The sequence below is a fragment of the Sinocyclocheilus anshuiensis genome, unplaced genomic scaffold (assembly GCF_001515605.1).
Source record: "Sinocyclocheilus anshuiensis isolate Anshui unplaced genomic scaffold, SAMN03320099.WGS_v1.1 scaffold152, whole genome shotgun sequence".
Taxonomy (NCBI): domain Eukaryota; kingdom Metazoa; phylum Chordata; class Actinopteri; order Cypriniformes; family Cyprinidae; genus Sinocyclocheilus; species Sinocyclocheilus anshuiensis.
Genome location: NW_015555781.1, coordinates 2,248,060 through 2,267,811, shown reverse-complemented (window position 1 = coordinate 2,267,811; position 19,752 = coordinate 2,248,060). Strand labels below are relative to the sequence as shown.

The 19,752-nt window shown below is 40.8% G+C and overlaps 2 protein-coding genes across 6 annotated transcripts in view; one reads left to right on the top strand and one right to left on the bottom strand.

Annotated features, from left to right (window-relative positions):
- LOC107674605 (7,8-dihydro-8-oxoguanine triphosphatase-like) overlaps positions 1-3,311 on the bottom strand; it is a 5,654-nt gene extending 2,343 nt beyond the window's left edge. The window contains exons 1-2 of one of the 5 annotated variants that reach the window (XM_016468630.1): positions 3,241-3,311; positions 609-764 (exon numbers count right to left, since the gene is read on the bottom strand). In XM_016468630.1, coding sequence (XP_016324116.1) covers positions 609-760 — 152 coding nt within the window. In that variant the 5' untranslated portion in view covers positions 761-764; positions 3,241-3,311. Of the gene's footprint in view, positions 1-608; positions 789-1,032; positions 1,200-3,170 lie in introns of those variants that run through there. The other 4 variants (XM_016468629.1, XM_016468627.1, XM_016468626.1 and 1 more) reach the window with 4 other exon arrangements.
- On the top strand, positions 683-4,694 carry LOC107674604 (rRNA methyltransferase 2, mitochondrial-like). The gene is made up of 3 exons (XM_016468625.1): positions 683-737; positions 3,047-3,324; positions 4,230-4,694. The coding sequence occupies exons 2-3, from the start codon at positions 3,096-3,098 to the stop codon at positions 4,652-4,654; spliced, it is 654 nt and encodes a 217-aa protein (XP_016324111.1). The 5' UTR covers positions 683-737; positions 3,047-3,095; the 3' UTR covers positions 4,655-4,694.
- Positions 4,695-19,752: the final 15,058 nt, after the last annotated feature.

Genomic DNA, 19,752 nt, shown 5'->3' with positions numbered 1-19,752 from the left:
CACTAAATTGGAAATGTCCCCATTTCCCATTTCAGAAATGGTCTCCATGTAGTAACCAGGGTTATTATTGTTAACTCAAATGGAAACCATTAAAAAATAATTTAAAAAACAAAAATTAAAGCAAGTTCAACATTTCCTTAGACATTCTTTAACTAAAAAGTCACAAAAACACTCAACAAAATCACCAACTAAACTTTAAAATGAAAAAATCTAATTCAAAATATTAACAAAAACGTTAACTGAAACTAACTGTTAAAACCGTTAAATAAAAAACTGATATTAACACTGGGTTTAAAAAAAAAAAAAATGTTGGCAACAATAATTGTACTGTTTCAAATGTCACGTGTGTGAATGGCTGCTAGGCTAGACTCACCCAGTGTTGCCAAGTATTTGGCTAATTTAACACTGTTGCCCGGGTTGTTTTTCATGTCCGCGGTTTGAAGCGACTCCAATAACATGATATTTATCCTCTGTAATGCGAATTTTAGCAGGGGAACCCCGCCAAAAAAACGTGTATTTACCCACCGGAACTCGATTTTTAATAGGGTACCCCCTCGAAACGCGATTGGGCGGGTTTTCTTGTGAAAACCTGGCAACCCCGGACTCACCGTCTGGCCGCCTGCTTGATGGTCTCTCCTAGCTGGACTTTCCCTCCAAACCCATTCCATTTGCCAGCTCCAAAGCCTCTTTTCTTCATGCCCAACAACACCCGGCCGGGCTGCACCACAAGCACCAGGGTCAGCAGTTTATTAGTCAACATCTCCCTATAAGTTACATAAATATAGTGTCTTTAATGGGTAGTAGACTTCCTTTAAATTGACGCTCATCTCCATTATACAGACAGTATGTTTTGACTTTATCTGCATTCAAAACATAATTAACTTTTCTTTACAGTCTATAAACATCAAGCGACAAATAATAATCGATCAGATAATCAACGATTAATATAAATCAGTACAGTGTGGCATCCTTGTATGCATTTAAATAAAACTGTTCACATCACAGTTACTTCTATCCAAATAATTTGCTTACTTTGTCCAAAGTAATAAGTAGAGACGAAAAATGTAATCACCTATACAGTTTAAAAATCAGATGCGTCAATATGCAGATATTTGTGTCTCAGTTTAATGAATTGTTCCCTAGTGTTGCTCGCAGTCAGATGATCACATGGAGGCTTCATATTGACAACAGTGAATTTAGTCATAATAGTCATTGACATATTATTCAGATTGTTATTTATCCAAATGCAACACATGGTTTACAGATCTGCGAAAATATATTAACTCAACCAGAGCTGGTTAACACCACCTACCTACGTGTGCAACAGTGAAATGTTCTCGATGGGAAAAGCGACTCATTTCTGTGAATCGGTTCTTTCGAACAGAACTAAACGAACTAAAAAATTCAGTTACATAAATCGGCTAAAAGTTTTTTTGTTTTAGCCAAACGGTAAACATAATTCAAGTACGCTGTATTTATAACATTTTTGTTTTATGTCTAAAGGTTATTTATTATTCCTCATTTCGCCTCACGTAAATCAGTGAAAAGATCTGACTTAAAAGAACGAGTCATTTAATCATAATTCGGAGTGTGCACCTGTCAAATATTCTCGACCAGTGTTGCCAATTTAGCAATTTTGTTGCTATATTTAGCAACTTTTCAAACTACCCTAGCAACTTTTTTTTTTTTTCCAAAAAGCACCTAGCAACAAATTTAGCTATATTTAAAAAGTTTTTGGCAACTTTTTCAAAGTGACTCAAATGATAAAAAAGGCACATATTTTCATCTAAATTACACAAAAAGAGGAAACCATTGAACAGCTAGCCAGCCAAGCAGCACATCAACCTGGAGAGAGCTGGAGAAAGATGCCTAACAGTACAAACATCAAATGTGCATTAAGTTGCTAGTCCGATTGGTCAATAATAAATGCACATTTATGATACAGCATGTTATTAGCTTGTATATATAATTGTTGTTCAGTTAGGTACACTGTAAGAAAAAAATATGTGGAAAGATAAATACGTATTGTTCCTTCATATAAACAGTACATTGTGTCCTATTTTTACAGACTTTTGTGTAGCACACCAACTACCAGTACACTGCTTAAAACTATAATTGTTCAGAATGTGCAGTTTTACTAGTTAATATTAAAATACATAAAATTTGTAACTGTTCAATAATTCAATGTTGTAAAAAAAAAATCCGATCATAAAGATGTGCTACTTATGTTACTTTTACAAATTAAAATATTTGATGTTTATAATATTTTTATGAACAAATAACATTTTAAAAATGTATTTTTCGCTGAGATTTGAGTATAATCGTTGTGTATTCTACGTAAAAACGCTGTTTTGTGTCATGGTTATGCAATGACGTTATCACGCAATGACATCACAATGACATTTAGCAACTTTTAGCAACAAATGGATCTGCCTTTAGTAACTTCCCCTGAAAATTAGTTGGCAACACTGTTCTCGACGGATACCGAAAGCAATCATTAAACAGAAAAACTAAAATATAACCGTCTATAACAGTGAAATGATCACTAACTGATGTATACATAAATGCATTTAATCTATGTAATTAATAATATACAGACAAATAAAGCACAAAAATGCGTAATTAAATGATTAGAAAGACTGCGCAAAGCACGCACATCTTTGATATCATGAGGACACCATACACTCTTAAAAAATAAAGGTGCTTAAAAGGTTCTTCACAGTGATGCCATAGAAGAACCATTTTTGGTTCCACAAAGAACCATTCAGTCAAAGGTTCTTTAAAGAACCATCTTTTTCTTACCTTTTTATAATCTGAAGAACCTTCTTTCGCCACAAAGAACCTTTTGTGAAACAGAAAGATTCTTCAGATGTTAAAGGTTCATTATGGAACCATTTAGACGAAAAGGTTCTTCTATGTCATCGTGAAGCACCTTTATTTTTAAGAGTGTAGACGCCCATGTGTCTCCTTGTTTTCATGTACTTAAGATCTAAATGTAATCTCTCCAGATCACTTCTTTGTAAATGATGTGGAAATGTATCCAAAGGTCGTGCATTCACGTGTCAGCGGTCTCTCTAAAGAAGACGCCTGTGCATATGAAGGGGAAGAGTGCTGCCGAGCAGAGATGGCTGGTGCGGCAGATCAGTGACACTTTCGTTAAAGCTGCTCACGTACAGAATTACCGCTGTAGAAGTGCCTTTAAACTGATCGAGATAGATGACAAATGCGGACTTCTCAAACCTGGTTTGAGTGTCATAGATTGTGGTGCTGCTCCTGGTGTATGGAGTCAAGTTGCAGTCCAGAGAGTCAACTCAACAGGAGAAAGTAAGTGAGCTGCTGAATACATCACATCATGAGATCTATGCATGTCATCTTAGGATACATACACTACAGCTAAAACGTTTTGTTTGTTTTGAAAGAAATGAATAGTTTTTGCTCAGCAAGGATGCATTCAATTGATCCAAAGTGACAGTAAAGACAATTATTTGTACAAATAAATGCTGTTTTCAAATTCAGCTTTGCATCACAGGAACAAATTACATTTTAAAATATATTCTAATTCAAAACAGATATTTTAAAGAACAGTATATTCCTGTTTTTACTCTAGTTTTTGATCTAATAAATACAGCCTTTCTAAGCATAAGAGACTTGCTTTTCTCAAAACATTAAAAAAAAAATCTTACTGACTTTTGAATTGTATAGAAAGCACATGTTACCAGTCAAACCTTTTGAATACACCTTTATCATTATATTCTGTAGGTATTATTTAAAATTTTAGAGTAATGGTAAAGTCATTAACATTATGAACTGCCACACATGTAAGTATGAGAATTTGTAGTGGGAAAAAAAAAAAAATATATAAACCTTTTTTTTTTTCTTCCCCAAAATAAATTACATGCATCCTGTACACTTGTGTCTTTTCTTAACTATCCAACCCAATCATTATTATTATTATTATTATTAATACTAATAATCATAATAACATATTAATATTATTAACATTATTTTGAAGTAATTCAAGCATAGGTACAATTTATACTACAGAACTAATATCAAGCATATATGAGCATCCACTTTTTAAGATTTAGATAGATAGATAGATAGATAGATAGATAGATAGATAGATACTCATATTTAGAACCTATAACCTGTTATGTTAAATATTGGTTTAGGTGTCATTTTTTTCATAGCTGATGAGGATATGAACAACATACCTTTGTTCATTCCAGGTGTGGATCTTCCTAAAGGAAGCGTAATAGGAATAGACATACTACGCATCGCCCCTTTGGATGGAGCTCAGTTGCTGTCCAATCATGACATCACTGAGCCCTCAACTCACATGGCGCTGGAGAGGCTCCTCCCTGAAGCTCAAGCAGATGTCATCCTCAGTGACATGGCCCCCAATGCCAGTGGGCTCAGGGAACTGGATCATGAAAGATTGGTCACCATGTGTCTATCAGTGTTGGACTTAGCTGACAAGGTTTTGCGCCCCGGAGGCTCTTTGATTTGTAAATACTGGGATGGAGCTTTGGCCCGTAAGCTCCAGCAGAGGCTTTCCTCAATGTTTCAAAATGTAAGAACTGTAAAACCAAGAGCAAGCAGGAAGGAGTCAGCAGAGCTTTTCTGTCTGGCGAGGATGTTCAAAATGAGATAGAAAGTCTTTTTCATGCAAATGCATTTTTAACATATTATATTTTATGCCTATATGTATTTTATAAAAGAAAATAGTTTTGTTCCTATTATGTATTAAAAAATAATAATAAAAAAAAAATAAAAACTTGCCTGCAACAAGATTCAGTGCATTAGAAACCAGAAACTCAATACAGACCTTGGATATAAATGCTACAGCAGAATAATTTGATTCAGGTGTTAAATATATCATTATGTTGAGTCAGATTTGCATATGATTTTCAGTCTATCAGGGTGGCTTAGCAGTGTTAAAATCTGTATTTCAAATCATTTTATAAAGACATGATGGGCATGCATCTAAATTGCTTTTTAGTGAGTACTTACATAATTATAATGTATTTTTTGTTTCCTTCTGTTAATAATTAAATCCCCACAAAAGCACAGAGTATAATAAAAAAAAAAAGGAGAAATATTTACTCGTATATGATTTGATGGATTAGATCAGTGGCTCAGAAATGGTGGTCTGTGAAGGATTCCAAGTGAGTTTTTTTGGCTAATCAAAAAATAATAAGCTAAATAAATTATAAACTAAAATAATTATAATTGACATAAAAGCACCAACTCATAACAATTAATTAATAGTTATACAATATAAATAGTTATATAATAGAATGAATTATGTAACAATAATAATTTAAGTCTGTGTTCCCTTCGATAGACCTTAGTCAGGATAGTGGCATATTAGATTTTTTCAAGAATTTAAATATTTAACAATCTAGTAGGTTATAAATGATTATCTATCCATCCATCCATCCCACCTGTCGCAAAAACTCAGTGACTTCTCTTACAAAACGTAATTTTTTTCAGTGTAAATTCTAAAAATAGTTCAATCCAAAAGTATTGTTTAGTGTAAAACATGTTGAAGATTAGCCGATAGGCTGTCGAATCATTAAATGATAAGCTGTTTCCTCTAAAACGCTGTTTATTCAGTGTAGTGAAGCCTCTCCTCCATTGACATCCATTCAAAAAAAAAAAAAAAGGCCTCTGGTCTCCTTTCCCACATACTGCCAAAGCTGAAGCGCGTAGCTTTGGGTTCAAGGTGTGTTTAATTAGGGTAAGAGCTAAACTCTGCAGGACACCATCCCTCCAGGAACAGCATGCACAAAAAAATACAATGGAAGTCAATGGGAATTCTTTGGTTACCAACATTCTTCAAAATATCTTCTTTTGCGTTCAGCAGAAAAAAAAGAAATGCATACAGGTTTGGAATGACATGAGGGTAAATGATTTTCATTTTTGTGTGGACTATAGCGTTTTAAGAAACAAGCTCATTTTAAAGCTTAATTTGTATTATTTTAAAATATTTTCAGTCATTAAGGCAGCCTAATGGGCCTCGGCGCTCTGGTTCACTATCCTAATGAGATTGGGATGTTAGGTACCCTGCAATTTTGTTTTTACTCTTGAAGAGTTCCGCCACCTAAACAAGTGCAAGAAACGCTGGATTGGAAGATATTCAGCTTGTCAGAAGATGGCGCTCTTGAGTTGTCAGCGTGAAAGCAGCAGACTAATATTTGGACTCGGACTCTCTCACACACACCCACACACACACACCCCAGCAGTGTGAAGAGACAGCGTGGACCGGCTGTTACTGGGAACATTTTATTCCAGACCGTTTGAGAGTCGAGTGCTCGGGAGTTAAAAATCCAGCATTGTCATTTGCATTTTAGCAAACTCTTGAAGTGTGGCTTATTTGACAACACTTTAATTTTGCGTTTCCCTAACCGGAAAGCTAAATTGTTTACGCAATACCGAAAATCAGTTTTTCTAGCTGTGTGGAAACTAAGATGCAATCATTCTCTCATTATAAGCCGAGGAGCTGCAGAGAGGATGGATACGTGTCTTATAGACAGTATGACTAATGAGAATCCTTTGTCCCTGTAGCAATGCAGTCTAGCAGATATTAGCCTGACACATTATTATCTCAGACACTCGCTGTCTACAGTCCAGCTGTGAATGACATCCAGCTTGTGCTGCATGGAGAGTTTAGACCTAACCTTTGGTAATATGCGGAATAGAAACATTAGAGATAATAAAATGAGGTTTAATGATTCATAGAGGTTAGATCAGATTATATTCATCACTGAGGCCTCGTAGAGTTTTATGGTTATACACTGCTTTGCCAATAATGCTAGAACTCCTCAAACTTTAAGTATAGCTCAAACTGTAGGCTGTAGGCTTGATTCGAAAGCACTAGAAAAAGAATGTCAGGTTCGACTCTGGATTGCTCTAATCTCAAACTCAGGGAATCTTCAGCTGAGAGACTCAAACATACCTAAATGAATTCTACCTGCAGATCTGGCGCTTTTATATTCGACTGAGCTACAGTATGGAAATTTTTGCAACCGCACTCTTTAATCTGAGCTCCTGTGTCAGCAACATGTTTAATGTGTGCCACTTCGGTCAATTTGAATGCTGTGGTTTTTGAACGCTCTGACGTGTATCAAAGGCGTAGGCTTGAGGGACAATCCACTATTGCGTCAGTGACATGTCAAAAGAGCCTGGAGAATTCATTATGGAAGATTAAGGAATTTATTTGAGAGCTTAGTTTTATATGCCTGTTAACGGTTATAAAAGTGGAGACTAGTGTCTGCAGGGGTTCAGCCACACGTGAGTCATATGGAAATACAAGTGATCAAGCTACATTTATAATAGCTTTTTTTTGGGGTCCCTGAAGTTATCGCTGATTTTAGAACCCCCTCTCTTTTATTCTTTCTTTAAGGTTAATTGCTGTTAACCCACATCCTTCTGGTTTCTTGGAACATCTCAAATTCTCTTAAAGGTCAGAGATCAGGCACTCCAGTTCACTGTAATAATGCGCCATCTAACATTTTGACAGACTTGAATCTAGTTGGATAGCAAAAAACTTTTGGCAAAGCTTTTTACTCAAGTTTTTAAGGTTGTGCACCATTAAGAATTCATTGAACATGCCTTTATATTTGTGGATTTCGAACTGAATTTGTATTTAGGTAGTATTTTGTAATTCAAATTTAAGGCTGTAGAATTAAAGTTGTAAATAAATAAAATTCAAAGGGAGTCATGTAACTTTTGTTACATATGAATTGCCCATAAACATGTTATTAAATGCACAGAATTAGTAGTACTTCCAGGAACATAAATTTATATTTCATTATATTTAATCAATAATTTTCATTTTTTGGAGCATGCAGAAGAACACTTAATTTCCAAGTATAAATCATTTCAGCAATGCCCATTTAAGCCTCAGGAGTTGAACACTTATATTGAAAACCTGAGGTCTGAATTGAAGATCAGGCTACTAATACATCGAAGAACATAAAGGAACCTCACATGTTTTGCCTGGACAAACTCTTAACTGTTCACATGTTGTTACTCTCTGTAGGGATGTGGGTTAAAAATATTAATATACACAACTGTTTAAAAGTTTGGGGTCGATATCATTGTTTTTTCACAAGTCTCTTATGCTCACCAAGGCTGAATAAACAGTAATATTGCCAAATATGATTACAGTTTACAATAAACTTGATCCTTCAGAAAGTATTCTAATATGCTGATTTTGTGCTCAGTTAAGAAACATTTCTTATTATTATGAAAACAGTTGTGCTGCTTAATACTTTTGTGGAAACTGTGATTGTGCATTTTTTCAGGATCCTTCGATGAATTGAAAGTTCAAAAGAACAGCATTTATTTATTTATTGCAACATTGAAAATGTCTCTATTCTCTCTTTTGATCCATTTAATGCATCCTTTCTTAAAAAGTATTAATTTCTTTCTAAAAACTATAAAATACAAAATATAGTTTTCCATATGTGTTGATAATTTAGCTTATTCAGTTCTGCTAATTTACATTCCAGAGCTGATATTATATTTAGGATTGCTTCACAGTACAAAAAACTTAAAACATGAATTAAAAAATCTGATATCATGTTTATTATTGCAGTTTTTCCTATTTTATCAGTTTATCCAATTTTACATAATTCTCCAAAATAAGATGAATTTCCAATACTCTCAAAACAGTAATCTGTTCATAATTCTTCTAAACAGGATGTAAATTATCGTTCAATACAAATTAAAGATTTATTGGCACACTACACATCAGTTTCCACCTCAAGGCTCATGCTGGCCAAAAGATAACACAAAACTAAAGCAAAGCCATATTCTCAAGTGCACATCATGTTGTCAAATGTCATTGTATTGATTTCTGCTGTAATACACACAGCACAGGAAATGCAATTTACTAAATTGTTCAGTCATACCTTTTCTTTCCATAAAAGTGACCACCCAGAGCAAAGAAACAAGGGAGTACACTGGAGAAACAAGAAGAAGGTTGTGTAGCACTGAGAATAGATGGAGGAAAAAGCAAAAGAGGAGTTAGTGAGAGATGGACAGCAGAGAAGAGTCTCAAATGAGATGAGAGTCACTCTAAGTGACCATTTTATGAATCATGGTTGGACAGAGGGTTCAGCTCAGTGTCAACAGCTACTGTGACTTCAGTATCAACAAAAAAAGAAAAAGGAGAAGAAAGGGGAATGTCATTGGTCAGTCAATGTCAACAAAGACCAAGCATCATCATCTGTGATGTGCAAACCTTTTGACAAAGTAATTCTTCTTCAAGCAATAGCAGAGGCCTGATACTGTATATGGGTGTCAAGATTTAACTTTCACACCATTTTTTCTTAGATGCATCTGAAAAACGTGTGATGTGGAGATTTCATATGTATATTCAGTGGCAGGAACATGTTTATGGGCTTTTCGAAGTTGACTTCTCGTGGATATTTGTTTTTCTGCAGTATGCAACACATAGATGTCCATGACATTCTTTACTATTGAAATAAAGGTTCTTTATTGGCATCTTTGGTTCCATGAAGAAACTTTAACATCCATGGATACTTTCCATTGCACAAAACGTTCTTTGGTGGAAAAAGGTTCTTTAGATTATTAAAGTGTTCTTCACACTAAGAAAGAAATGGTTGAATTGTTCACTGTAATGTTCTTTGAGGGACTCTATGGCATCACTGTCAAAAGCCCTTTTTGGAATTTTTATTTTTAAGAGTGGTGTCTATGTGTAACCAATAGATAACAATCCAATATTACTGATGTCAGTATTTCCTGTAAATAAATGTTTGGATGACTGTTAATTGTTTTGAGAACACTGACCTTAGGTTGGATAAATAAAACTGATTGAGGAAAAACTATTATATATCTATATCTTATGTCTCTAGCTCAATATATTATATAGTCAACATTTAAAATTCTGATATAAATGTTTATTTTGCTAAAATGGTTTAAAAAATACAATGGTGAACATTTTGTGGTGCTGTAGGACAAACAATTGACGACAATTATTTTGACAATATTGAATATAATTTAGTGAAATATGTCTAATTAAGGTAGTTGAGAAAAATGTATTCTCCTAATTAGGGGATAAATATGCATAATTATTTAAAATTATATAATTACTGGACAAATTATATTCCTCTGTTGTGTGATATAGTGAATTTCATTGAATTTCTTTTCCCTTTCAGTCGGTCACTCTCGACGTCACGTCGGTGTCTGACGAATTGGGATCTTGCTTAGAGAGACCAGTCTACTTCGAGTGTAAACTAAACGAGCCAATGCACATTGGCATGAGATGACTGCATCCAGCTGTCGCTGATCGCAGCGCGTGTATAATTAGGCAGCGGGTGCAACGCATACTCCGCTGTTCGCTTTGGAGCCGAGCGGTTGTACTGTTCTGCTCATCACTTCTGCTTAAAAAAAGAAACTGAATGAGTTCAGCGAGCTCGAGCGTTGGCGGTACTGTGCTTCAGCTGCAGTGGTTCCCATGTCGAGTGGGTTGCACTACCCCCTGTTTATGTTGCAGGTGGTCTCCCCTGTGCGCTTCAGCACATTAAAAGAGCAATTCTAAAAGAGCATTCACGGGTGGACGTCTTTTTAAAGATGCGTCTTTTTAAAGATGCCTTTCCACCCATGCGTTTCTGGATGCGGTCGTTACCTGGCGCCGGGTGATGGTCACGATCGCTGCCTCTCGTGTCTGGGCGTTAAGCACGCTGAGGCAGTGTTTCTGGATGAGTCATGCTCTCATTGCGGGAGAATGACCGTCTCGGAGTTGTGGACCAGGCTCTGTTTACTGCAAAGGGGCGGGGGTTCCAGTGCCTCTGCCTAGATCTAGTGTTCCTCCTGGCAAAAGCCGGGGGGGAGGGCGCTACTTCTGGCAGTCGCCTGACTGGTGTTACGGTGAGAAATTTCCCTCTGAGCAACCAACCTTCGAGGGCTCCTCCTTCCACCGGCACTTCACAGCCAGTGGAGCTGCCCAAGGAACAGGCTGGACCCTCCTGTGGGGTACCACTTGTATCCTTCGGCGCTCCCCCCAATGACCGGATGTCGAATGCTGCATCGGAGGATGAGTCAGACCTTTTTGGAGAGGATGATCCAACAGCACTGCCGCCTTCTGGGCGGCTAGAAATGCCGGATGCGGATCCGGATGCTTGCCTGGGCCACCGAGAGGGTTGGGCTCGAGTGGAAGCCTCCACCGTGTCGTGAACTCTCTAGGCTGGACGATTAGTTTCTCGTGGTGGCTCGCGTTGGTTCTCAGGGCCCCACCCCGGTGCCTTTCTTTCTGGAGATGCATGATGAGCTTACTGGGTTGTGGATGGCACCTTTCACTGCCAGAACCCGCTCCGGTGCCTCATCCTCCCTCACCACCCTGCAGCGCGGGAGTAAACGGAATTCCCTCCGGTGGAGTGGTCGGTTGCGATTCAATTGTGTCCAAATACCGCTGCCACCTGGCGGGGCAAGCTGTCGCTCCCCTCCTGGGCCTGAAGGTACTCATCGGCCCTGATCGGCAGTGCTTATGGGGCCTGTGGAGAAGCTGCCTCTGCCTTACACGCCATGGCGTTATTGCAGGTTCATCAGGCCAAGGCACTGAAGGACCTGCATGAGGGTGGTCACGACCCGGAAGTTCTCAAGGTACTCCGCTCCGATACTGACCTCGCGCTACGTGCGACGAGGTCTCTGGGTCGTGCAATGTCCACGATGGTGGTCCAGGAGCACAATCTCTGGCTGTGTCTAGCTGACATAAGGAAGACCGACAAGACTCGGTTCCTAAACGCTCCTGTGTCCCCGACCGGCTTGTTCGGCGACGCGGTGGAGAACTTCGCCCAGCATTTCTCCGCTGCACAGAAGCAGACCGAGGCCATCAATCACATCCTGCCCCAGCTTGCAGTTGCTGCCTCCACCCGGCCATCGGCGGCAGCGCCTCAGTCTGCTCATCGCCGAGGTCAGCCCCCTGCCTCCGCCCCCACGCAGCAGACGCAGCAGTCTTCAGCCAAGCAGCGCCGTCCCGCCCATCTAAGCCCCCGCCAAACCTAGCAGCAAGTGGAGGAGCAAGAGGCCCTGAGACGGGCGACCCAGAGATGAAGGGAGCTGCTCTTCGGGAGATGGTGAACGCACCACTCCCTCCCCCGGAGGAGGGCCGGGCGGAGAATCTTTTTTTTTTAAATTTTCCCCACCACTGACTTCACGATCATTGGTACCCAAAACCTCGGCAAGAGCGCAATTTCTTCTATCTCTGGGTCCCCAGAGGGGATGGGGAGTTGTGGACGGGCCAGTCCCGGATTGCACTCACCCTCCTTTCTTGCCAGTGAGCAGCAGTGGGTGGTTCGAGAGTGCTATCAAATGTACTACTCACGCACCCTCTTCTCGAATGCAGGTAAGTGGTGCACACACTCAGACCCCACTTCAGACCGGCCACGAGACGCCCGTGCCGGGTCCCTGCGTTCCTCTTCGCTGCCCCACTGGTGGTGGTTCCATTGTTGCCACTTGTACGGTATCTGGGAGCCTGGCTAGTGCTGCCCAGTCCATCTCGTTGGCTCCTTCAGACCATCAGACTCGGCTATGCGATTCAGTTCGCCCGGCATCCTCCCAAGTTCAGGGGCGTCCACTTCACTTCGGTGAAGGCTGCAGATGCCCCTGTCTTGCGTGCAGAGATCGCAGTCCTACTGGAGAAGGATGCGATAGAGCCGGTTCCTCCAGCCGATATGAAGATGGGGTTTTACAGCCCTTACTTCATTGTACCCAAGAAAGGCGGTGGATTACGACCAATTTTGGACCTGCATGTATTGAATCGGGCCCTTCACAAGCTACCGTTCAAGATGCTCACGCAGAAGTGCATCTTCAGGGTCATCCGTCCCCAAGATTGGTTTGCAGTGATCAACCTGAAGGACACGTACTTTCATGTTTCGATCCTTCCACGCCAAAGACCTTTCCTGCGGTTCGCGTTCGAAGAACAAGCATTTCAGTACAAGGTCCTGCCCTTTGGGCTGTCCCTGTCGCCCCGTGTCTTCATGAAAGTTGCGGAGGCAGCTGTTGTCCTCCTGAGAGAGCAGGGCATTCGTATTCTCAACTACCTCGACGACTGGCTCATACTAGCTCAGTCTCAGGATCAGTTGTGCAAACACAGGGACTTGGTGCTCTCGCACCTCAGCCAGTTGGGCCTTCAGGTCAACTGGGAAAGAGCAAACGCTCCCTGACACAGAGGATCTCTTTTCTCGGTATGGAGTTGGATTCGGTTGAACAGACAGCACGCCTCACGCAGGAACTTGCTCACTCCCACTCGGACCTGGTTCCCAGAACTGATGCCCCTTGTGACAGCCCCACCCTGGCGGATTCCTCTGAGGAAGGATCTACTGACTCAGAGACGGGGCACCCTGTGGCACCCGCATCCAGACCTCTGGAAACTTCATGTCTGGTCCCTGGACAGGACGCAGAGGTTCTAGGTGACCTACCCCAAGAGGTAGTGGCTACCATCACTTCCACCATCAATTCGGCATGAGCACCATCTATGAGACACGCTTACGCCTTGAAGTGGAACCTGTTCGTCGAGTGGTGTTCCTCTCGTCGTGAGGACCCCTGAAGATGTCCAATCAGAGTCGTGCTCTCCTTCTTGCAGCAAGGGTTGGAGCGAAGGCTGTCTCCCTCCACCCTTAAAGTTTACGTCGCTGCTATTTCTGCTAACCACGACCCCGTGGAGGGGAGAACGGTGGGGAAGCAAAACCTGGTCATCAGGTTCTTTAGGGGGCGAGAAGGTTGAACCCTCCTCGACCTCCCTCTATACCTTCTTGGGACCTGTCTCTGGTGCTCGAAGCACTACATGACAGGTCCTATTTGAGCCTTTGCAGTCAGTCGAGCTAAAGTTTCTTTCAATAAAGACTCTGGTTCTAGGTGACCTACCCCAAGAGGTAGTGGCCACCATCACTTCGGCACGAGCACCGTCTATGAGACACGCTTACGCCTTGAAGTGGAACCTGTTCGTCGAGTGGTGTTCCTCTCGTCGTGAGGACCCCTGAAGATGTCCAATCAGAGTCGTGCTCTCCTTCTTGCAGCAAGGGTTGGAGCGAAGGCTGTCTCCCTCCACCCTTAAAGTTTACGTCGCTGCTATTTCTGCTAACCACGACCCCGTGGAGGGGAGAACGGTGGGGAAGCAAAACCTGGTCATCAGGTTCTTTAGGGGGCGAGAAGGTTGAACCCTCCTCGACCTCCCTCTATACCTTCTTGGGACCTGTCTCTGGTGCTCGAAGCACTACATGACAGGTCCTATTTGAGCCTTTGCAGTCAGTCGAGCTAAAGTTTCTTTCAATAAAGACTCTGCTCCTGGTTGCATTGGCCTCCATCAAGAGGGTAGGGGACCTGCACGCATTTTCTGTCGTCGAATTGTGCCTAGAGTTTGGGCTGGCTGAATCCCAGGTAACCCTGAGGCCCCGGCCTGGCTATGTGCCCAAGGTTCCTCCTAGAGACCTGCGCGGGACGGATTTTTCAGTCCCGCTCCCACAAGATTCTGTCCCGCGCCCGCCTGCTCCCGCAGAAAAATATCTTATCTGGGCCCGCTCCCGCCTGCAAAAGCCAGCATAAAAGTAATCTATATAGATTTTTTTTTCAGCACATCAAAGAAATTTACATTAAACGGTTCTGTAACATCTCCTAAGATCCACAAAACCCAACATAAATGCTCCCGATAAAATATTTGTTATTTAGGCTAAGCATCAACATTCACAAACCACTGTTATTTTTAACAGAAAAGCAAGCATGGGCTGCTGTGTGCATGGTTTGGCATGGCAGAATGCGAGCAGCTACCTTTATTATCACTAAAAGCTGACATCTCAGTTCATCGCGATCTCATAAAGCTCTGTTATAACACAATGAACATATGCACAATGAATCTTTCACAATGTCTACACTTCGTGTGTTAAAATGAGACGATTCGTGAGCACGCAATTTCAGCAATGCGGTGAGTGGATTCTAACTAATCACCTCTGGTTGGCCATTGCGTTCCAGAAATCAACAGCTGAGTCTGTGATTGGCTACATTGCACAACCCTTTAAACACGTGTTATAAATAGAAACTCTGCCTAGCTTGCGCATTCCCCACCCACACTCGCCCATCAAGAGTTGTCCCGCGCCACACCCTGTTGCGTTGGGTCCCGCGGTACTCCCGCGGAGTGCAGGTCTCTAGTTCCTACTACTCCCTTCAGGGTTCAGGTGGTGAACCTACACGCACTGCTCCCGGAGGAGGCAGACCCAGTCCTAGCTTTGCTTTGTCCCGTCCGCACTTTAAGATTGTACATGGACTCGTGGTGCCTCGCTGACAGACATTTGTAGAGCTGCAGGCTGGGCGACCCCCAACACATTCGCTATATTCTACAGCCTTTGTGTGGAGCCGGTATCCTCCTGTGTTCTCACCTCAAACGTGTGGAAGCACTGAGAGGCCCCGGTTTAGTGTCGGCTTGCTAAAACCATTCCAGAGAATCTGTACTGTATACCCTGTCGAGCTCCTCCATCCCCTCGGCAGCCAGACGTCGTGGAACGTCAGGCGCCAGGCCCTCACTCGATGAATCCTTGAGAACCGGAAGAGGGGTGGGTTCCATTTGTAGAGACCTAAGCGGATCCCATATGTGTAAAGTCCACGGTATAGCCACAGAGCCAGTGTTTCCCCGGCAGACTTTCTCCTCTCCTCACCTCTAAATCTTCCATATGCACCTAAACGGTTTCCATAAGTGCTTCCGAAACCTCCTTCGGAAAGGATGGGGCTTCCGCAACATTCCTGTTCCAAGGGGAACCCTCACTGCAGAACACAAGATCCAGGGGGCGAGGTTGGATCCAGATCCAACTCCTCCCACATTGCATATACCTAAACCTACCCGTCTCCACCCCTGATCCCTAAACCCACCCATCTCCACCCCTGATCCCTAAACCCACCCATCTCCACCCCTAAATATACCAATCTCCACCCCCTATGTGGATCCAACCACGCCCCCTGGATCTTGGGTTCTGCAGTGAGGGGCTACTGGGCCTACACCAAAAAGGGGGGTGCAGGAGGCTCGCACAGGACACTGGAAGGGGCAGCATCCATGGCGCTTTGGTAGGGATCCCAATTCGTCGGCCACCGACGTGATGTCGAGAGTGACCGACTGAAATGGAACGTCTCAGTTACGTATGTAACCCTCGTTCCCTGAAGGAGGGAACGGAGACGTCACGTCCCGTTGCCACAGCTGCTGTACCACCACTGAGCGGCCAGGTCACCGGCTCGGCTCCTCAGCGATAACCTGAGTATGCATTGCACCTGCTGCCTAATTATACTCGAACTGCGATTAGCGGCAGCTGGATGCAATCATTGCATGCCAATGTGCATTGGCTCGTTTAGTTTACATTCGAAGTAGATTGGTCTCTCTAAGCGAGATCCTAATTCGTCGGTCACCGATGTGACATCTCCATTCCCTCCTTCAGGGAACAAGGGTTACATACGTAACCGAGACGGTCCTTTCTATTTCCTATCTCCTGTCATCTCTAAATTATAAATATAAATGTAGCATCCATAATTCAAATTCACACTCATAATTTAGAAACCGAGGATTATTAAAGAGATAGTCCACCCAAAAATGAAAATTCTGTCATCATTTACTCACCTTCATGTCATTCCAATCCTGCATGACTTTCTGTCATCTGCTGAACACAAAAGAAGACAATTTAAAGAATGTTGGAAAACAAACAGTTTCGGTACCCACTGACTTCCATTGTATTTTTTGTCCGTAAAATGGTAGTCAATGGGAACCACAATTCATTAATTACCAACATTTACTGTACGTAGCTCATCCTTAATGGTAACTAAAATTTATAATGTGTCTATACTTTTATTCAATTAACACACTGCCCCGGGTAACACATTTTGCATGAATAAACACCCTTTGAATTAACATAGTAAATATCCTCGTTGCAATCAGATTAGACACAAAAATTAGAGATTTTGAAGTCTGAATAAGCTTTGCAATGCAATTTGTAGGCCATATAACAGAATCTGCATGTATTTATGAACTTAGAGAAACAGGCTATTGTTATTCCAGCAAATTTGAGAATGACCCAATAAAATACAGCTTGTCTCTCATGTTGGGATGATTGTAATAACCATAAGCAGAGTTAAAGACTGTTTTTCCTCCACTAATTCCCTTCTTTAGTGTTTTGATCACATTTGATACTACTCCCATGGCAATAAAAGCTAAGGTATATTTGTATTTAATCAAGCAATTCATTGGCAGTTGCTGTGCTGTTTAACACAGGTGAGAATTGCACAATTCGATATTAAATGAATCTGTTCCAGGGGGATGGTGCATTGTCAGGTTAATTTACTTTTGTTAGGACAGCTGGTGGCTTGTATGTAAATATCAGTCAATTAAGGAAGAGAAATTATACACAGAGACTATGTATACTTCCTAAAATTTAATTATGAGAATACGAGATCAGCTTTTTAATCTTATGGCTTCTGGCAAAGATTACAAACCCAGCGGAAATAAAGTTAACTTGCTGAAAACTTGATTTGTTTGGTGATATACAAATAAAGATATGCTTAAAAACATTTGATGGAGTTCCAGCTTAGATATTTTCAGAGGCTGTGCAATACGGCTGTCTATATGGAGTTTAAAGCTGCAGAGGCTGACAACGAACCCCTCCGATATGAACAGATACTTGCACCTTCCAGTGCTGAATGAACACAAAAACTGTTTTCTGTGTGTCTGGAGGAAAGAGATTAGAATGTTTTCTCAGAGAGTTTTCTTCTCGCAGGTCTGCCATGAAGGTCTATTGAATGGGAAAATGAATCAAACAGATTATTTTGACAGGATTTGGAATGATTGAATGACAAGTTTCAAATGGCTGAGGAAGCCTTTGGGACATATTTAAGCAATATCTCACGGGCAAGAGCACGGTTACACTGAATATAAGCATGGGTTGACTGCAGGTAGTTACAGCTGTGTTGATATTAAGTACAACAGAATGATATTGCTTTTATACAACAGTATATATACTAGAGTTCAGAACTTTGTCAAAAATACTGTCAGTATTTTTAAAAAATACTTTTATTTAACAAGGCTGTGGTAATCAAATGTCACAGGAAAGATTTTGATTTAAAATAAATGCTGTTCTTTTGAATATTTCTTTTGAAGAATCTCGAAAAAAATGTATGTTTCCACAAAAATATTAAGCAGCACAACTTCTTGAGCAAAAAAATATTTCTTGAGCAGCAAATCAGCATATTAGAATGATTTCTAAAGGATCATGTGACACTTCAGATTTCCATAACAGGAATAAATTAGTTGTTTTTTTAAATATTCAGAAGGAACATGTCAGCAAACAGAAGAAGACAATACCGGTAAGTACAGTTCAACAGAGTTTATGAAATGAGGCTTCAGAAGAGGAGAAAGCAATGATCACAGCTATGGATATTCTTGGAGAGTTCAGAGCCTTGATTTAGCTGAATAATCACACAAGTAATGATGGACCCGGTGAGCTGAGCAGACGACTGAAGATGAACAGGTAATTAGATCAGGTAAGGAGCCAGGGAGGTTGATGCATGCATGTGAACAACAAGACCAGACAGTGAGGAAGGGATGTGATGGTGGCTTTATAATGGGCTTGAATGGTGTTGACAGGTGGAGTGCATCAGTATTCAGGTGATTGTGAACACGTGGGAGGAGCTGAAAGATCTGGTGTTGCTGTTGACGCCGTGTCAGAACACAGTTACATTCTAATAATATTTTACAATAATTACTTATTATTTTTTTTACTGTATTTTTGATTAAATAAATGCAGCCTTGGTGAGCATAAGAGACTTCTTTCAAAAACATAAAAAAAGACCTCTTTCAGATCTTAAAACCCAATCCCAAACTTTTGAACAGTACAAGTAGCATAACAAGTAGCAATTACAGGATTTTTACATGTACAATATGGATATAATCTTACCATTATTTATTTATTTTGGAGTTATATGCTCTCTAATTGCATTATAAACTACTAATAGTGCTTAAGTGCTAATAATGTTTAAGCCACTTAAAATCCTCTTTTTGCACATTTTGACACATAACTGTGAGCTTGTTGTTTACTCAGAAGTGTTTGATTTGATGCTTGAAGCCTGAAGGAAATTAATTTAGATGTTTCACTGCATTTATCTATATTTGGATATCCCAACAGGCATTCATAGAATTATAGACAGTCATATTAGACTTCAGATTCACCGACTGTGATTTTAAGAGTTTGCCACTGTGTGCATCACTTTTGTCTTGATGTTCAAAGATGGTGGCATGCAAGGCGAGATCATTCTGCTTTATCCATTTCTGTTGTAAACTAGAGCTATGTGCTTTCTTTGCAGGGGTTCCACTCTACCACTCAGTCACTCTATCCATCACTTTGATGCATCCCCCTCTCTCTGTAGATAAGTTTTCAAATTTAAATTTATGTTTTGGATGTATGGAGTTCACCGTGACTCAGTCACTTGTGCAAAAAAAGTTTAATTCTCATCAGTAGTGTTTACTAAAATCAGACACGCTTTCTGTGTATTAGTCACAGTTTTTCAGTGACACCTTCTGCAGGTTAAATCATTACGCTTGTAGGTGGTGACAAGGGACTTTCTTTATAAGTGAGTCATTTAATTATTTATTCAAAAACTCCAGTTCATTCAGATATGAAACAAGTTACTTTATGTCTTTATGAGTGAGTCATTGAATCATTCACTCAATATTATTATATTATATTATATTATATTATT

What these genes read in the sequence shown, in the direction of transcription:
- LOC107674604 (XM_016468625.1), top strand. Translation starts at nt 3,096, where the DNA reads ATGAAGGGGAAGAGTGCTGCCGAGCAGAGATGGCTGGTGCGGCAGATC. An exon ending in AGTCAACTCAACAGGAGAAA is followed by an intron (nt 3,325 to 4,229) that starts GTAAGTGAGCTG and finishes TGTTCATTCCAG; the next exon opens with GTGTGGATCTTCCTAAAGGA.